General features: G+C 39.7%; 1 protein-coding gene across 1 annotated transcript in view; it reads left to right on the plus strand.

The window, feature by feature from the left end:
* The window catches only part of Rlf (RLF zinc finger), a 65,014-nt gene that overhangs the window by 13,222 nt on the left and 31,387 nt on the right, over positions 1 to 20,405 (plus strand). Inside the window, exons 2-4 of the mRNA XM_048434528.3 lie at positions 12,833 to 12,987; positions 14,637 to 14,718; positions 17,454 to 17,586. Coding sequence (XP_048290485.1) covers positions 12,833 to 12,987; positions 14,637 to 14,718; positions 17,454 to 17,586 — 370 coding nt within the window. The remainder of the gene's footprint in view (positions 1 to 12,832; positions 12,988 to 14,636; positions 14,719 to 17,453; positions 17,587 to 20,405) is intronic.

Consider the following 20,405-nt stretch of genomic DNA (forward strand, 5'->3'; position numbering starts at 1 on the left):
TGTGGAAGTCAGAGGACATCTTTCATGAGTAAGTGTTCTCCTTTCACATTGTAGGTCTCAGGAAGGGATCAAACTCAGGTTATCAGCATTGATGACAAGCACTTTTATCCACTGAGCCATCTAGCTGACCCTTAAACCCGTGTTTTGTTTTGCTTTGAGCCCAGGATGGTTTTATGTAATTCAGACTGACCTCGAACTCACTATAGGTTATTTTACTTTATTTTAGACATGGTGTTCAGTTATGTATCCTGATTGGCGTGGAACTAGAGATGAGCCTGCCATTGTGTTCTTAGTACCGGGATTAAAGTCATGTACCACTCCATCATGCCCACTAAATTTAGTGTAGTAGATGGCATTCTCCAACTGACTGAGCATATGTGCCCGGAAAATTGTCTTATTATACTTTGAAAATAATTTAGCACCTTTTAACAGAAGTGCAGTGCATAGGCCTGTTAAGTCGATGGCCTAGTAGAGAAGATAAACATTAAACAAATGTTCATATTACATTTGCAGTAGAACAATAGTGTTTGATGGCCAAGTGTTTTTATTTATCTACCTTCTAACCAGCTTGTCCTCAGGGGAGAACGTAAGTAGAGTAACTCCCATTGGAGCAGTAGATGTAGCTCAGCCATAAAACACTTGCCAAAGCATGCTAGAGTTCCTGAATTCTATCACACAAACCATGCATTCTGGTTTTGTGCTTTTTACCATGACTTTTTAATGTTACTCATTTTCTTGGCCTGGAATTGCTGTGTAGACCAGGCTGACTATGAATTTGCAGTCATCCTGCCCATGCCTTCAAATTCCTGGGATTACCAGAGCGTATCACTCCCAGCTCTCTCCCACCAAGTTAAATCTTACTTGATTTATATGTGTATAGTTTTTTTGCCTGCATGTCTGTTCACAACGTGTATGTAGTGCCCAAAAAGACCAGAAAAGGGTGTCAGATCCCTTGGTACTGGAGTTTGTGGGTGCTAGAAATTGAACCTGGGTCCTGGAAGAAAATCCAGTGCTCTTAACTACTGAGCCATCTTTCCAGCCCTTAGGTTGCATTTTTTTATGTACGATCATAGTCTGTTTGTTTGGCCTCTTTGACTCAGTGTAATTATTTTGAAATTCATGTTAGTTTCAAAATAATTGGTTCCTTGGTATGGATATACTATAATTTTAATATTCATTCAGCTGTTGATAAATATTAAGTGTTTTCTAGTTTGTGAATACTATAAATTGAGCTGTTAGGAGCTTTCTTTGTTTTTGGTGTAGACAAAATGCTTTTATCCTTTTTTTTAGGTGAATAGCTGGATCCCTTGGCAGGTTGCATCATTTTACATCCATCAACAAAGTAGGAAGTCTGTCTTTTCTTTCCTGATAGACGCTGGACACTGGCATCTCTACTTTCTAAACTGTCACTACTCTAAATTCGTGGGAGCTTGATGAAGCTCCAATTTGCATTTCCCTTATGAGTTATGTTTAGTATTTTTTCTTGTGCTTACTTTTACAATCTGTGTCTGGTCCTCTGTCCAGGACTTTGGCTTTTTTTTAAATACATTATGTTTATTATTAGCATTCTATTTATTCATCTTTGTTTTCGAGTAAGTTTTTTTTATTTTATGATCATTAGCATTTATGATCATGTATATCTCTTTGAGGGTATCAAAAGCCCTGGAACTGGAGTTACAGACAGTTGTGAGCTGCCATGTGGGTGCTGGGACTTGAACCTGGATCCTCTGGAAGAGCAGCCAGTGCTCTTTACTGCTGAGCCATCTCTCCAGCCCCGACTTTGTCATACTGTTGAGACGTAAGAAAAGTGTCTGTTTCTAGATAAAAAGTTAGATGGGCTCGCAAAGATTTTCTCCTTTTGCTTCTTCTACAGTTAATTCAAAACATACGTTCTTAATTTTAATTTCAATTTTTCCACCTTTCCTTTGGATTGTAATTTTCATCTTTGCCTAAAGAAAACCTCCCCATCTTAAGAACATTAAGAAACCTTCTGTGATTCCCCTGTAGAGATTTTATAGTTTTAAAATTCAGGTATATGATCCATTTGAAGTAATTTTTTTATTTAGTGTAAGGCAAAGGTGGACATTGCTTTCGTAAAAATTTGAATTTCTAATTAAACACTATTTGTTGAAACATCCTTTCTCTTTTGAACTGGTTTTGTGCCTTGTGAGAATCAATAGTCAGATTGTAGGGCTGCATTTCTGGATTCAACTCTGTGTCATTTTTTGCTTTGCTGCCAACAGCACATTTATTTTGCTCTTTTCAAACAGTATATTATAAAAGTGATATCGCATGTAGAAACAGGAAAGGTGGTACTTGCCAAGGATTGGAGAGTATGGAGAATATGGAGGTTTTGTTTGATTTGAATTGATTTTTCGAGACTGGGTTTCTCTGTGTAGGCCAGGCTGATCTCAAACTCACAGAGATATGCCTGCATCTGCCTCGTGAGAGCTGGAATTAAAGACGTTCACCACTATGCCAAGTTTGAAGTTCTTATCTTTTTCTAAAAATAAATTTTCAAGGGCTGGAGAGATGGCTCAGTGGTTAAGAGCATTGCCTGCTCTTCCAAAGGTCCTGAGTTCAATTCCTGGCAACCACATGGTGGCTCACAACCATCTGTAATGAGGTCTGGTACCCTCTTCTGGCTTGCAGACATACACACAGACAGAATATTGTATACATAATAAATAAATAAATATTTAAAAAAATAAATAAATAAATTTTCAATATTCCAAGTTGTGTGGATGAGTGTTAGTGACTGTTGCAGATGTGAATGCTTTCGCTGCTGTAGAGTTGTAGGTGTAGGCTTGTGCGGGTACTTGTTATGCTACTTATTTCACCCCAACTTTTAATTGCTTAATAGAACACCTGTCAACATGAATGAGGCCCAGGGCTCAATCTTCAGCACTGCCAGACAAAGCAAAAAAATCCTAGAGGGGTTGGTTGTCTTAAAAACGATGGGGCTTGCTGAGTGGTGGTGGTGGTGCACGCTTTTAATCCTAGCACTCAGGGAGGCAGAGGTAGGTGGATCTCTGTGAGTTCGAGGCAAGCCTGGTCTAAAGAGTGAGTTCCTGGACAAGCAGAGATACACAAAGGAAACCCTGTCTCAAAAAAGCAAAAGCAACAAACAAAAAAACCGATGGGGCTTGGACTGGAGAGATGACTCTATATTTAAGATGAGGCAGAGATCAGCTTTCAAAGAGCCAAAATCCTTGTCATTCCCTCTTACACATTTAAGATGGTGATACTTTTATCATATATGGCAAATCACAAATTTAAAAATATCCAACCTTGGGGCTAGGGTTGTAACTCAAATTGGTGAGTATTTGCTAAACATGAAGGAAACCTTGGGTTCTAGTTCCAGAATCCATTAACCAGGCTGGGTGGCATAAGTTCCAGCTCTTGGAAGAGCTTACATTTAAAATCATTGTTAGCTGGGCAATGGTGGTGCACACCTTTAATCCCAGCACTTGGAAGGCAGAGGCAGGCGGGTCTCCGTGAGCTTGAGGCCAGCCTGATCTACAGAGTGAGTTCCAGGACAGCCAGAGCTGTTACACGGAGAAACCTTGTCTTACAAAAAAGCAGAGAGAGGGAGGGAGAGGAGAGATCAAGGCCAGTGTGGGGTACATGAAACTCACTCTAAAAAGAAAAGAAAACTCATTGCAGCAATGAACAAACACTGTAGGTTATCTCAGTAATTGTGCTCACTAAAGTAGAACAGGACAGTTGTTTGTATTTATCTCCCTCCCTAGAGCCTTCCTTTTGCACGTTCAAGTTTCTCTAAAATCTTGAGGCTCATAGTTGATCCTTTTCATTTATTTAACCTTTTTTAAGTTAATTTATTTTTTTATGTGTTTTGCCTGCTTGCATGTGTGTATGTGTGCTATGTTCAATTATGTGCATGCTTGATGGTTGCAGAGGTCAGAAAAAAAAAGCATTAGACCCCTGTTACTAGAGTTCAAGATGGTTGTGAGCTACCATGTAGGTACTTAGAACTGATCCTGGGTCATCTACAAGAGCAGCGTGTGCTCTTAGCCACTGAGCTATCTCTCCAGCCCCATATTTAAATTTTTTAAAAGATGTTTTTATTTTATGTGTATGAAGGTTTTCCTGTGTGTATGTGCACTGTGTGCATGCCTGGTGCCTTTTGGAGGTTGTTGGCCAGATCCCCTGGAACTGGAGTGGATGGTTGTGAGTGATGGAAATCAGGCCCAGGTTCCCAGTAATGGAAGCAAATGCCCTTTAGCCATTTAGCCTTTTCCAGCCCCAGTTAACTCCTTTTAGATTAATTGAAGTAAAATATATATGACATAATTTACTTAACATGGAGTGGGGCTTGCTGTGTGTATTTCTGGTCTCAGATTCTTGAGTTGAAGCTTTTTTCTGTTTTAACTTCCTCTGTATGCTCTTTTGTCTGTATCGCCACACCTGTATCCAGTTAATTACAGCGGTATATTCATTTATGGTGTTGTACAACAGAACTTTTTCATCTTCTCCAAATGAAACTGTTCATTAATCACTTGAATCCCTATTTTCTCCTTTCCCCTTTCTATGAATTTGATCTAGTATGTACCTTTTTGCCTTCTTTTTTGAGACAGTGTCTCTGTGTGTGTGTCTCTCCATAGCCCTAACTATCCTAGAATTCACAGTGTAGACCAGGCTGGCCTAAATCACAGAGATCCAACTGCCTCTGCCTCCTAAGTGCTGGGATTAAAGGTGTGTGCCATCAAGCCTGGCTTTTATTTTTCTCCCAGTTTTTAAAATTTGTACATGGATGTGTGTTTATGTAGGTATGTGAGTGCCTCGGATGCTGTGGGAGTGAATCAGTTCTTTCCTACATGTGCATCCCAGGGCTTGAACTCCCGTCTCCTATTTATCAACAACTGGTGGTCTCTGAACTGTCTCAGCTGCTCCCAGTTTCATCCTTTTGCATGTGGGTGTCTTGTTTCCTAGGACTAGTTAATGAAAAGCTTGTCTTTCGTATTGAATGGTCTTGTTGCAGGTTTTGAAAATTATTTCACCATGTACATAAGATTTATTTCTAGACTATCTGTTGGATTCCATTGGTCTCTAACTCAATTCATAATTTTAAATTATATTATAAAAAATTTCAGCCACATGGTGGTGAGAAGGTTGTTAGATGAGCACAGTGGCACAAGCCTGTAATCTCATCACTTCAGAGGCAGAGGTGTAGGATCAGGAATTCAAGACCAGCACAGACTACACTATACCCTGCCTCAAAAAATAAAGAACAAACAACAGAAATACAATAAAAAGAATTGTAAATCAAATAAGTAAGATGCTGAATTTCTCCATTAAGCTGATCTTTTTTGTCTATGCAAAAAAACACCTCTTAACTCAAAGGAATAGTTTATTCTGGAGCCAGATATGAGTGGCAGTGGTCTGGGAACGTGAATTTCCTCATGCTTCTAGTCACACTAGTTTAGGTCGGACAAACATTGGGGTCATCAATGAATAGCTTTAAAGGGGACTAAAAATAGCTCACGGCCTTGTAGAATCTTTGACTCAGGTGTGACTACACTATGTCAAAAAAAAATAAAAAAAACAAAAAACCCAACAGATCACACTTTAAAATTTGTATTTAAAATATACTGTTTTATGTGATAGCTCTTTAGTGTGCCACTTTCTTTTACTGATACTAGGATTGTAATTGAAATTAACAAGTTATGGGACTAGAAATTCTATTTATAGTCCATTCTAAGAGAATAGTCATGAGGCACCAAGTTCCAGTGGATAGTTTTAACTCTGTGGTCTCTAAGCAAAACAAAAAGGTGTGGATGTGGGAAAAGAAGTCATTACAGCGTAGGGATGTATGCATGCATGTAGAGTACCTTATATATAATTTATTAAATTGTCAAAGATCAAGTTAAGACAGTAAGATAGTCATGAAGTAAAACCTTAGACATACGGGAACTTATCTTAATGTCATATTCGATATTGCTGAGTTAAGAGAGCAGAACAGGATGTGGTAGTAGACACCTGTAATTCCATCATTTAGACTGAAGCAGGAGGATTGTGAGTTCAAGGCCAACCTGGGGTACATTACTAAGTTTTAGGGTCAGCCTTGGTTACATATTGAGTTCCTGCCTGAAAAAGTCAAAACAAAGCTGGACGATGATGGTGCATGCCTTTAATCCCAGCATTAGCATTTGAGAGACAGAGCCAGGAGGATCTCTGTGAGTTCCAGGACTGTTAGGGCTGTTACACAGCCTGTGTTGGGGCGGGGGAGACAAGAGTCAAAACAAAAGTTAGAAATCATGATGTCCATAATGGAATTGGCTTCCGTACAAGGTGGTTGTGCAGCATTGAGCGCACAGTGAACATCTACATGTGGCTGGAGCTAGAGCTCAGTGCAAGAGAGCTTGCCCAGCATGCCAAACTGAGTGGTGGTCACTCAACAAAGATAAAAGTAAAGTCAAAGGAAGCCCTACAATAAATGTAGAAACATCACATCAGCATAACGTGCTTCACTTTATACATTGAGGAAACTCCTAAACTTGCCTGTTAGCAGTGATCTGTTTCTGGATTGTGTTTTTATGCATTGTGGGAAAACGTGTGTATTTAAAGATATACTATGGCTACGGCAAAAGCAAGAGGCATGTTAAAACTGAAAATGAGATGAAGCTAGGAAGCATATTTTTGACCCATGGCTGGATCACTTTCTAACATAATCTGGGGAGAAGGGGATGGTGGGTTGAATCCAGTGAAATGTCATCAGGGTGTGGATAAAGAACTGTAGATGGATGGATAACAAGTAAGCCAGATTCCTGAACTTCAAGCAGCTGTAACCTAATGTGCGGCGTATGCGGTGGGTCACAGCAGCAGCACAGATGGAAGACTCTGGACTGGACTGGACTGGACTTTAGTTAACTTCCTGAGCTGGCACAGCCCACTCTTCTCTTCCCATTCAGGTTTGTGTAGACCTATTTAGTCCTCATGGCTAATTGATGTTAAGTCTCAGTCCTGACCATCTCTGAAGTCCTCACATCCTCTTACCTTTCTCTTTAAAACTTTGCCCACTGCTTCAGGGATGAGGTTTGATTGCTGACACATTTTGTTTGTTTATTTGTTTCCAGAAAAGATTACTCTGGGTAGCTGTGACTGTCCTAGAACTCACTCTGTAGACCAGGCTGGCCTTGGATTCAGAGATCTGCCCGCCTCTGCCTTCTAAGTGCTGTGATTAAAGGTCTGCCCGGGTAGATTTAGAATTTGGCCCCCACCCAATAGCGCATCAAACAGGTCTATAATCCCATAATCCCAACATTTAGAAGGTTGAAGCAAGTGAATCAGAAATTCAAAGTCATCCTTGCCTAAATGGGAATTTTGAGACTGACTAGGACCCTATCAGTACTTTAAAAAAAAAAAAAGTGACTGCACAAGTTGCAAGAGGTAGGGTTTTAATTAGCACTTTCTCATTGTATGTGAGCAGGGTCTAGCATGCTTGAAATGCTAGGTTCAGCTGTACACCCCCCCACACACACACCACACACACAGGCCTTGATCAGCCTCTGCCTCCCCAAGTGCTGAGATTAAAGTCCTGTATCACCGCCACATGACTTTTTAAAGGGTAAACTGCTAAAGATATGCCTTTTCCTTCCTTTATAATCCCAGCACAGATCATTTTTGTTCTGAGCTTCTGCATTCTGGGATTCTCCAGATAATCTGTATTCTCTACCCTAATGATGCTATAGTCTTCTTTCCATCTGTGTAAGAGAATCCGGTGGCCTAACCTGTTTTCTCCCAGGCAGACCGTAGAGATTTGGCTCACTCTTAGGCTTGTCTCCTTTTCCCACTGTGTGGCATTGGCATACTTCTGAACAAAATTCTTTCTTTTCTTGCTTTCAAATTTGTACTTATTTTATGTATATGGGTGTTTGGTCTTCATGTAAGTCTTTTTGCTTTTCTTAACATCACCCATTTGATTATTTTTAATTATGTGAATTTGTCAGTCTGTGTGTGGATGTGAGTGCCGGTGCATGTGGAGGCTGTAAGAGGGTGCTAGGGTTTTAAAGGCAGTTGTGAGCTGCCCAGCAGGGATGGTGTGTGTGTTTGCTGCGAGTTTAACTTGAGCCCTTAACAAGAACAGCATGTCCAGCTTGATGTGGTAACGTTTAATTCCAGCACCCAGGAGGCAGAGGCAGGTAGAACTCTTGAGTTTGAGGCCAGCCTGGTCTACATAGCGAATTCAATGACAGCCAGAACTACATAACAGAGAGACTCTGTCTCAGGACAAAGAACACTATGTACTCCCCCGCCCCCTGGTTTTTGAGACAGGGTTTCTCTGTGTAACAACTGGAACTAACTCTGTAGACCAGGCTGGCCTTGAACTCATAGAAATCCCCTGTCTCTGCCTCCCAAGTGCTGGGATTAAAGGTGTTGTGCCACCACTGCCCAGCGCACTATATACTCTTAATGAACACTTAATGTGACTGAGCCATCTTTGTAGATCCAACATCACCCACTTTTAATTTGTTCTCTATTCATTAAAACTATGAATAGTATGATCCAAAGCTGGACATCTTGTTATTTCCCTTATAATCTTAAGAGCTCATCATCATAAATACAGTCCCTGTTGACTAAAGCATTGCCATGTGATTCCTGACTGTAATAGAGTGAAAGCCCTTAGGAAAGTGCCAATTCCATACTACAAGCCCAGTGAATATAACTATGATTTTCTGTGGAAAAATTAATACTAAAATTGAAATGTATCCTTTGCATAAAATGTGACCACCCTGAAATTACTCTCTCCTGATAGTTTCATAGAACAAAATACGAAGATGACAGAACTAGCCCACAGTCATATAACCATTGCAATCTAGTTGTGTTAGCAGTTTTTAATCCAGCTCTTTGTGGTCTTTTCACCCTATGCATTGATTCTTTTTTTATAATTTATTTTTAATTTTAAGCACATTGGTATGACAGTGTTAGATTCCTGATCCAAACTGAGTTACAGACAGTTGTGAGCTGCCATGTGGGTGCTAGGAGTGTTTGAACCCGGATCCTCTGGGAAGGCAGCCAGTGCTCTTAACCATTGAGCCATCTCTCCAGCCCCGCATTGATTCTTTAATGTCCAAATATCTTGCATTTATACCACACCCCCAAGAACTGGAGAGCGTTCAGATCTGCAGAAATGTGAAGCAATTCTGATGAAATTATCATGAACTTGGAATAAGTCACCAGCTATTGACGTGGTGGGTGGGCTGAGTTATTTTGTGAGCTAAAATCAACAAACTTTGGTGTGATGGTTCCAACATTATTTTTAGTTTTGGCTCCTGAAAAGAGGCAGAGGAAATGAAAACAGGTGTATTTTCTGGGGAAGATGTTTGGTTTTGTACATAATGATGTTTGAGACTTGAATAGGCCATCCAGTTGAAAATTTTTAATAGAGATTTGAAATATATAGCAAGGGCTTGAGGAAGTGTTCTCATGATAGTCTGCCTGGAACTTGAGTAAGAGCATCCTTTAAGAGTATTTAAATACAGCTCCGTGGTGGTGGTACACATCTTAATCCCACAATTCAGGAGGCAGAGGCAGGCAAGTCTCTGTTAGTTCGAGGCCAGCCTGGTCTACAGAGTAAGTTCCAAGACATCCAGGATTGTTTCACAGAGAAACTCTGTCTTGAAAAACAAACAAACAAACAAAAAAAAAAAAACAAAAAAAAGAGTGTTTAAATAGTTAAACACGGTGCCTAAATAGTTAGGTATGGTGCTTTTTCAAACTTGCATATCTGGTTTTATTTGTGAAATGAATGAGTTTACTAAAAGACAGGGAAATTTCATTAATTTGACCTCTGTAGAATGCCACTGGACTCGAAAGGGTCGTTATTTATCGTGATTTACCCCGTTTCAGCTTTGTTCAGAAAAGAACAAGAAAACTTTAATTCTTTTGTTTTTGGTTTTTGATTTTTCAAGACAGAGATTCTCTGTGTAGTTCTAACTGTCCTAGAACTCACTTTATTGACCAAGTTGGCCTTGAACTGAGATCCACCTGCCTCTCCTGAGTGCTGGAACTAAAAATCTGAGCCATCATCACCAGCAAGAAAACTTTTCTTAAATGCTTCTGATGGAATTTTGTTTATATGGGGTATTTATGTTATTTGGACAAATATAATTCTTTCATCTTAATCTTGCATTAAAAACAATAAAACTTTGGGAGTATAGTTTAGTGGTAGAGAATTTACTTACCAAGTACAAGGCCTTTGGTTCAGTCTCCAGCAATAGCAAAAATCAGTGAATATTGTTTTAGGGGCTCTTGAAATCTTCAGCATGATTCTATTGGTTATATTAAGAGCCCATTATTTAATTTGGAATAACATGGGGGAGGTAAGGATTTAGGAATATCAAAAATAGAAATCAAGAGGTTAGGGAGACAGCTTAGCACTAAAAAGCATATACTATTATAGAGGAGTTGGTTTGCAGCATTCATATTGGCTGACACACAAGGGATCCAGGTCTAGAGGTAGCCTCCTCAGCCACTAGCACTCGTGTGTTCAAGTGCATGTGTTTAAGAATAAAATAAGAGACCAAGCATAATGGCACACGCCTTCACAGGCAGAGGCAGGTGAATCTCTGCGAATTTGAGACCAACCAAAGCTATGTATTGAAACCTTGTGTCAAAGTAAAACAAAATCTTAAAAAGAAAAAGAAAAGGAAAGGGGAAAAAAAAACCACACACACAGCACAGTGGAATAAAATTCCAAGTCTTGAATACTTGAAAGGGCATGACCTGGACTGTGGCTGTAGCTTAGTGTGTGGAGTGCCTGTCTGATTTGCTTGATCTCAAGCACAGCAGCAATTGAGCATGGTGGACACACCTGTAATCCCAGCACTCCGCATGGACAAGGTCAGCTGGGGCTACATGAAACCCTGTCTTTGCTGGGAGGAGGGTGATTTGATTAAATCATACTTTATTTACTTTTCTGAAAATACAGAAGGCCATTGTTGTAGCTTAGTAGGTATTCAAGTACATTCAGTGCGTTGAGAGCATTTTACCATATGCAGTACGGTGGTTTATCACATCACTAGAGGCTTTCTTTGTTTTGTTTTTTCAATCAGAACTTATGGTAAAGATCTTTTGATATTCATGTTGTTTTGATGTAGGCTATCATGTAACCTAGGCCACCCTCATACTGTAAAGTCAAAGATTACCTATAACTCTTGACCCTCAGGCTAAAACACTTGGCATTACAGCCCTGGCATTACAGGTGTGCAGCCCAACCAGCTCAGAAAGGGATCCTTTTGGTTTTCAAGACAGGGTTTCTGTCCTTAAACTCAAGTATGTAGACCAGACTGGCCTTGAACTCACAGAGAACTGCCTGTCTCTGCCTCCTGAGTGCTGGGATTAAAGGCGTGTGCACCACCACTCAGCTCAGAAAGAGATCTTAATATGAACACTAAAGTGTAGAAAGTTTGGAATCTTGCACTGTTGCCGTATTGTGTGTGTGTGTTTGGGGGGGGGGCATATATATGTGCCTGACACTTATGTGGAGAAAGGGCATCTTGCAGGAGCTGGTTTACTCCTTTCACCATATAGGTTGAACTCAGGACATCAGGTTGATAGCCAGTGTCATTAACAATTAGCCATCTTACTAGCCCTATTTGTAGTTCTTTAGACAGAAAATTCCAAGACAATAAGTTAGGAATCTTTACAGAAATTATTCTGTAAAAACTTGAGGTCACGTCGAATTCACTCATCATCACGCTGCTTTCTGTACTGTTAGGAGTAGCCCTAACTAGAAGCCTGATTTTATTAGGAACTCTCCAAACCAGTTAGAATGTGTTCTCTAGAGGGAAAATGATAATCCTGCCAGTGTGGGGCACAACACATAAAGTCATGTAAGGTTTATTTGGTTTTGGTTTTTTGAGACAGGGTTACTCAGTGTAACAGCTCTGACTGTCCTGGAACTCACTTTGTAGACCCAGCTGACCTCCAGCTCACAAAGATACTCCTGCCTGTGCCTCCCTGAATGCTGGAATTAAAGGCATTCACCACCACTGCCCAGCTTCACACAGGGTTCTTGGTGCCTTTTGTCAAGGAATAAAAATAAAGGCTCATGTAGATTACAAGAGTAAGCAAGAATATTTTGTTCAAAAGCAAGCTAGTATAGCTCAGGATTTGGCTGTCAAGAGTGACAGTGGGTCATAGGAATTAGAGATGCTCTAGTGCCCCAGGTTATTCCTGGGACTTTGCTTGTAAGGGTACAAGGGGAAGGAGGGACCGATTGTTACGGGTCATAATTTGGGCTTTTCTCTATTTTGGTTGACAGACTTGAGTTGTCCCTTCTGATGATGTCTCTGATTTTAATTATATATAGTATATTTGTGCCTAGGCATAAGATGGTAAATAGGAAATTCCCTCTAAAAGTTCAACTCAGGACAATTTGCCACATGTCTCTCCATTGTGGATATATTTGGGAGTATATTTGAATAATAAATGTCTACAAAGGGGGAGGAGAAACTCTGTTACTGGGAATAGGGTGTGTGCATGTAACAGCCCTCCTCTTTTTTTTCCTCTTCAATTTAATGTTGTATTAACCAAACTTGCTACTTGTAATTCCACATGAATGGGGATACCCAGCTCAGGCATATTATGGCTCTTCTCTTCAGATTTGTCAGAAGAACCGTTCTGTATTCTGCTAACTCCAGAGGGATGATTCATTATTTGGTGAATATAGAATCCTCTAAACAAACCAGGGCCTAAAAAGACAGTGTGTAAGTGTGTGCTAGGAAAGAAGGAACAATAGTACTTTTGAAAACAAAAAAATCAATTTGTTTAATTTTTATTTGTAAAATGATTGTTATTTTTTTTTTAGACCTTACTGCAATATGCAAGCAACAAGAATGCGTCGGAACACATTGCATATCTTCTGGAGGTATACCGCCTTGCTATCCAAAGCTTTGCCAGCGCACGTCCATTTTTAACTACTGAATGTGAAGATGTCCTCTTAGTGCTGGGCAGACTAGTCCTGTAAGTTTAAGCACTTAAATTACTTAAGAATTGAGTATTATTGGTTGTGCTGTTTGCCTAACTTCTCTTTACAGCGACACTGTTTATTATGAAAAAAGCACCAGTTCCCTTTGCCCTGAGCTTTCACCCCTAAATTCTCAGGAGATAAAGTCTAAGTGAAGCTCCAGCTAAATATAATCTTTGGGGTCTCTTTTCTTATTCAGGCTTGTACCACAAGTCCGATTCATTTCCCTTCTCTTTCTCTTAGTTATAGATTGTGTGTTAAACAGTGTTCTGTGACCGTGACTAAATGCCAGAGAAAACCAACTTGAAAAGGATTGTTTTGGCTCAGTTTTGGAGGTTTTAGTCCATCATGAGAAGGAGCCATGGCCAAGTAAAGCTGTCTTACCCTGGAGCAAGAAGCAGAGAATGCCCACAGGCTGGGCTGACTCCACTATCCTCCTTTAAGCCACCTGAACCTCAGTCTGCAGACAGTACTAGTACTGCTCACCTAATGGAAGTCTCTCCTTAGCTAATCATTTGTGGAAATGCTCTCCCAAATACACTTACAGGTGTGCTCTGCCCATTTTCTAGGAATCTCAGTCTAATCAAGTTGGCAATTATCATAGAATTAATTATCATAGATTGAGGATCTGGAAACTGGTGTCTTTGAGAAACACCATATACTTTGGAGAAGATAATGCGAAATCTCAGTTATATCATTTGAACTAAAAATAATTTTACCAGCACAAAATATCAGTAAAGTCTGTAGATATTTAGCTGTTTTAATATTAGATTGCCCAATAACAGACAGAATTATACTATCAACATACTTGTTTTACCAACAGCTGTTGAGGTGTAGGCTGGTGCTGCCTCATTTAGACACTGCATTGTTGACTGAGATACGTGCTAGGAAGGGTAGTAAGGGTAGTCTGTTACTTCTCTGTACTGGCCCTACCTGTTTCTGTTCTGTTCACCACAAAATAATCTTGGACATCATACTTTTGTGGAAGATTAGCATTCTGCTTTTAATCCCATTGTTCTCCCTACCATGTCCTGCTTCCTACCATTTGATACCAGGTAGAGTGATCATGCTGTGGGGTTTAGGAGAGTATGCTGGATTCATATTTTGAGTTGTTCTTTTTTGATGTTTTTCTGAATCTTTAAAAAAATCTCTTCCTGTTCCTCCTTCTCTGTGTCTGGGGAGTGGTTAGGGTAGAGAGAAGAAACTCTTTTGCTTCCTTTTTAGAAGTGAAGAAATCACTTTGCTGATCATTCTGCTTCCTTTGCAAGTGATCGGGAACTGATGTGGGTGACAGGCTACTTCTCTTTATCACTGTGTCAGCTAAAGTCACAGCATCCCCAGGTCCTAGCTTTTTTGGTCTCTTGGTATAGATAACCTTCCCATACTAAGCTGACTTTTTTGGAAGGTTCGTGTATTTCTAAACTTTATTAAAATAATAATAAATGTAAACATAAAGCATTATATTTTTTCTTTTCTGTTTTTAATACTTGAAAAGCCAGAACAATTTCAAAGAGAAATTTAAAGAGGATAAGTATAGTATTTAAAATAGTTCGAGCAAGTATAAAAATCTTGCATATTGCTTTCATGCTGTACTAAAGTTTTGCTGTAACCTCCTTATGTATTTACATAGTTATTTGTATTGTAGGAGTTGTTTTGAATTGCTGCTTTCAGTGCCTGAAAGTGAACTGCCCTGTGAAGTCTGGGTACCATTCCTTCAGTCTCTACAGGTGAGTCCAGTTTAATTAAGAAAAATTCTCAGCCTAGTTCCCCAAGACATTTACTCTTAGCAAAGTAACTTTGAAACATAGAACAAAACAAGCTAATTGCATATTCATATATTTATAATCATAAAATAAAATATTCAGATTGTTCATAACACCCTTCTGTCTTGTCAGTCAATATATATCTCTAAATCAGTCAAACTTGTGCCATACATTCTGTGCATGCATTATATTCACAGGGGACCACTCAGCCTCTTACCTTTCCAAGTGGGGGAACGGATTAGAAAATGGCGAGTGTCTTGCCCAGCAGCAGGTGTCAAATGATCCATTAAGGTAGAAGCTGAGAAGATATTTTAAAAATACACATAGGAACTGGAGAGATGCTTTAACCAGTAAAATGCCTGCCTTGCAAGCTTGAGGACCTGTGTTTGGATCCCCGGAACCCAGGCCCTAAATTTCCGACAGCAAGATGGGAAACAGAAACGAAGAACCCTTAGAGCTCGTGTTCACCTAGCCTGTTTGGCAAAGCTCCAGGCCTCTTGAACAAAAGAAATTGGTGAAATGCCTAAGGAACAACATTGATCTCTGTGTGCATACACCTGCATTTATACATGCGCGTGCGCGCATACACACACACACACAGAGGCATCAAATAATTATCAGTCATTTAATTATTGTCACTAATTAAGGATCACTGCTTTGTACTTTATTTTAAATCTTATATATTCCTTAATCAAGTAAACTTTATAATGTGAAGATTGAGTCCCCATTTACAAACAAGGAGGCACAAATAGGAAACTTAGCTTGCCCAGAGTAGCACCCACCTTCAGACTCAGAACCTTTATTAACTTTATTATTATCTAGGGCACACATTTCAAAGTAACTTGGACCTGTTTTATATGTGTGCAGATAAAGATTCACATATTTAAAACGCACTTCAGAGTGTAGGAATCTTATTTCCTCTGAAGTGCATACTAAGAAATGAAATGATTGTAGTATTTTCCTCCTTGGAGAGAATAAAATTCTTTTTCGTACTCCTGGCCTATTTTAAGCCCTGTAATGTGGTCTGACTTCTCATATATACAAACGGCCTTCAAAGTCATCTTTCCTGTATGGCATGTTGATTTCTGCTTTTGTTTGGGTTTTGTTTGTGTGTGAAATGATCACATTGTGGCCCTGGTTTAGCTGAAATCCAAGACCCAGACTGTCCTTGAACTCAATCTTTAGCCCAAATAGGCCACAACCTTGTGACAGTCCTACTCCAGCCTCCTGAGTGCTAGAATTACAGGCATGCAGCACTGTGCCCAGCTGAACCACATGTTCTTGCTGGATATTATGTGATCTTGCTCGTGCTATGTGAGCACTTGTACACTGAGCTATATTCCAGCCTGAAAAGGAGAAGATATTCAGATAATGTACATTTCAGTTGCTGTTTATCCCAGTGGAGAAATGTTTTCTGCCAGTGTTGTAGAAGACAGTATAGGTCCGGTGACCTGACAGGAAATTCTGAAATTGTCACCTAGAATCCTTGTCTTCACTGCAGAGTAGAAAGAAGTCTGAAGATCTGTCAAGCCGTTAAAGGAAAGTTGCTGTGCTAAAAAGATATTAAATAATTACAGAGTGAATATTGGTATTAGTGAACCATTATTACACACACGCACACACCCTTTTATTTTTCTGAGATAAGGTTTTATATAGCCAGGTTGACCTTGAACTCTTGATCTTCCTTCCTTTTTACTTACTGATTTTGGAATCTGCATCACTTTCTCCTTACCAACTTTCTTTCTTTCCCTTTTTTTCTTTTTCTTCTTTCTTTCTTTTCTTTTCTTTTTCTTTTTTTTTTTTTTTGACACTTGATTTCACTATGTGTCCATGGCTGACCTAGAACTCCAAATGTGCCTGTCTCTGCCTCTCAAATTTGAGATTAAAGGTATCTGCTAACATACATAGTAACAATTAAATTTTTTGAAATCCACTAATAACCAAGACCTTATAACATTTTGTATAGAGCTACTCTTTTTTTCAATAATAGATTAACAGGAATTCAAATAGTTGGAAATCAGGGCTGGGGCTGAAGTTCAACAATAGGATGGTTATGTAACATGCACTATCACCCCCACACCCCCTGCCATTCAGTAATTATTGCCATACAGTAATAATTTTTGTTTGCAAGAGTATGATTGTATGAATACTGAGCAGGCATTTAAATGAATGCTGTGTCGGTGGTCGTAAAAAAATTAAGTCTGTTACTGCCAAGATTATTACGTCTGATCATCTTAATTACTAGGACACTTCAGAAATTCAGTTCAGGCATAAATTGTTTGTAATAAGAAATTTGCGGGACTGGAGATATGGCTCAGCGGTTAAGAACATTGCCTGCTCTTCCAAAGGTCTTGAGTTCAATTCCCGGCAACCACATGGTGGCTCACAACCATCTGTGATGAGGTCTGGTGCCCTCTTCTGACATGAAGGCATACACACAGACAGAATATTGTATACATAATAAATAAATAAATAAATAAATAAATATTTAAAAAAAAGAATTTTGCATGAGGGAAATTCACAGAAACATTTTAAATGTATTTTGGTTCAACATATCCCAGTAGAAAAGTACAAATTTCTACAAACCCTCCCTTCATCTCTTTCTCTTAAACCCTTTTCAGTTTTTTGATACTTAACTAGATTGAGAAGGCAAAGCTTTGTTATTAGCTTCTCTTTTAAATATGTTGCTTTTATTTTAGGAGTCACATGATGCATTGTTGGAATTTGGGAATAATAATCTACAAATACTGGTTCATGTTACAAAAGAAGGAGTATGGAAAAACCCTGTTCTTCTTAAAATTCTCTCTCAACAGCCAGTAGAAACAGAGGAGGGTAAGTCTTAAAACTTCATTGACCATGTCAGGTTCTAAGAGAACTGAAATTGGTTATGGATTTGTTTGTTTGTTTGGTTGGTTCTGTGTAGCTTTGAAGCCTGTCCTGGAACTAGCTCTTGTAGACCAGGCTGTCCTTGAACTCACAGAGATCCACCTGTTTCTGCCTCCCAAGAGCTACACTGCCTGGTGGATTTAAATTTTGTGCCTGAGGTGTTGTGTTTTATTTCGTTTTGAGTAGTAAAAAATAGTTGTGTGTGTTGTGTGGTGGTGCACACTGCAATTCCCTCTTGAGATGGAGACAGGAGGATCAGTCTAAAATGATTCTCTGTTAGATAGCACTGTGGAGACCAGCCTGTCACGATGAGAACCTGCATTGAACAAAATAATGATTCCTGTTGGATCCTTAACTTTTTCCATAAGAATTCTTAGACTAGTGTTGTGAGTATGCCTTTGCTCTTGTTTTCTTATTTCAAGTTGAGTAATGATGCTCATACACAGTTCCTGAGATTAAAAGGGAAGTGTTACATTTCTAGGGTAACAACATTTCAGAATATCCCAGTTAGCTAACATTGCATTAGGTGTGACTAATCTGTATTGTTTAGGCCTTTTTATATAGTAAGAAACGTTCATAAGGGGTTTTCCTGCTCTCTAAAAGAATTAGAGTTGGGTGGGTACATGTGCTGTAATATATATGTGGAGTTCAGAGGACAGCTCCCTGGACTAGGTTCCTCCTTCCAATTTTTCATTCTGAGGGTCTTGCCTCAGCTTGCCAGGCCATCTTGCCAGCCCTAAGGTGTTCAGATTTTCTATTGGCCGTGTCTTTTGATGATTTGTTTGGAAAAAAATAATCTCCTTTTGTAAATGCAGACAAATGGAGACTAGCAAAACTCGTTCAGTGTCAATAAGCTGTTAGAGGTCATACACTGTTTAATGGTGGTATATATTCTAGAATGTTAAGTGTTCTCACACTGTCACCATTCACGGTGGCCTGCTGCAGTCAAGACTGGGAGAAATTTTGAGATTGGGGCTGACTGGCACAGTACAGCATTTTGTTTTACAATAAACTTTTTTTTTCCTTTGGCTTTTTGTTTTTCAAAACAAGGATTCTCTAGCTCTGGCTTTCTTGAAACTCACTCTGTAGACCAGGCTACCTCAAACTCAGAGATCCACCCGCCTATGGTTCCCAAGTGCTTGCCACCGCTGCCCAGCGGCCTTGGGTTTTTGATCAGCCTCCCAAGTATTCAAATCCCAAGCCTGTAGCACATTGCCTAGCTAAAGAGCTCCTTTTGTTTTTTAAAGTTTCAGGGGGAGTTTTTTCTTTTGTGTCTGTGTGAGTGTGTGCACGTGCTCAAGGAGACCTGAGTCATTGGATTCATCCGGAGCTAGAGTTACAGTTGTGAATCATCTGAAGTGAATTCTGGGAATTGGACTTTGGTCCTCCGGAGAGCAGGATATGTGCTAGCCACTGAGCACCTCTCCAGCCTTAAGAACTGCTTTTAAATTAAACCTTAAATGTGATTGTTTTCAGATGATAAAGTATAGGTAGGTAAAGTATCACACTGTCTGTAACTTTCTTTTTCCTCCTCGGCACCTGTGGCCAGGGAGCAAACCCAGGCCTTGCCCGTAATTGGCAAGTGCTCTACCTACTTACTAAGCTACACTCCCAGTCACATTTTTATTTTTCTGATTTTTTTTTACTTACTAATTTATTTATGTATATGTGGGCCACAGCATGTGTAGAGTTTGTAAGTATTGAAACACATGATTCACACAGTCCTCATTTGTCATTGCCAGGCATAAACCTAATATCTTGGACATAAAAGATAAATGCTTTATTGTTGTTCTGCCTTTCCAGCCCCTGGATTTCCTTTCAGCACATACATGTATTGACAAGTAAAAATACGATACTTTTTTTTTTTAAATATTTATTTACTTATTTTTGTATACAATATTCTGTCTGCGTGTATGCCTGAAGGCCAGAAGAGGGCACCAGACCTCGTTACAGATGGTTGTGAGCCACCATGTGGTTGCTGGGAATTGAACTCAGGACCTCTGGAAGAGCAGGCAGTGCTCTTAACCGCTGAGCCATCTCCCCAGCCCCAAAATACGATACTTTTAAGAAAGGAATAGAAGCTAGGCATGGTGGAGCACACGAATCCCCACATTAAAAGGCAGGGAGGCAGGTGGATAAAACTTTACCTTGAGACAGGCAGGGTTTGTTATTAAGCCGGAAGAACAGTGGTGCTGGCTTGCCAGCAGAGCTCTGGAGATCTGCCCATCTCCAAACCTCAGTGGTAGGGTCACTAACACATGCCCACCTTTTATGTGAGTGCTGCTATGAAACGCCAGTCCTCACCTCATGCCTGCCGAGCAAGTGCTTTTAACCAGTGAGCATTTCCCCAGCCCTTGAAATGATATTTTTTATGATTTTTTTTAAAAAAATTTCTATGTATTGTTTTGTCTGCATGTATATCTGTGTGAAGGTATCGGATCTCCTAGAACTGGAGTTACAGGCAATTGTGAGCTTCCATGGGAATTCAGCCTGGGACCTCTGAAAGAGCATCTAGTGCTAAGACTGAGCTGTGTTAAAATTGAAAGGAGGGTCTGGAGATACAGCACAGTGACAGAACTGCTTACCTAGCAAACTTGAAGCAATGGATTCAGCCTCCCCCCCCATCTCCACACACACAAGCGAAAGTTACAGTAATTGCTTAACCATTGTAATGAATTGAGTAGATCAGTTTTTTCTCCTAGAAATAACAGCAGTGATGCTTAGAGGGCCTGTTCTGTGTTGATATCTCATCTGTAGGCAGATGA

The sequence above is a fragment of the Myodes glareolus genome, chromosome 3, assembly GCF_982192425.1.
Source record: "Myodes glareolus chromosome 3, mMyoGla1.1, whole genome shotgun sequence".
NCBI classification, from domain to species: domain Eukaryota; kingdom Metazoa; phylum Chordata; class Mammalia; order Rodentia; family Cricetidae; genus Myodes; species Myodes glareolus.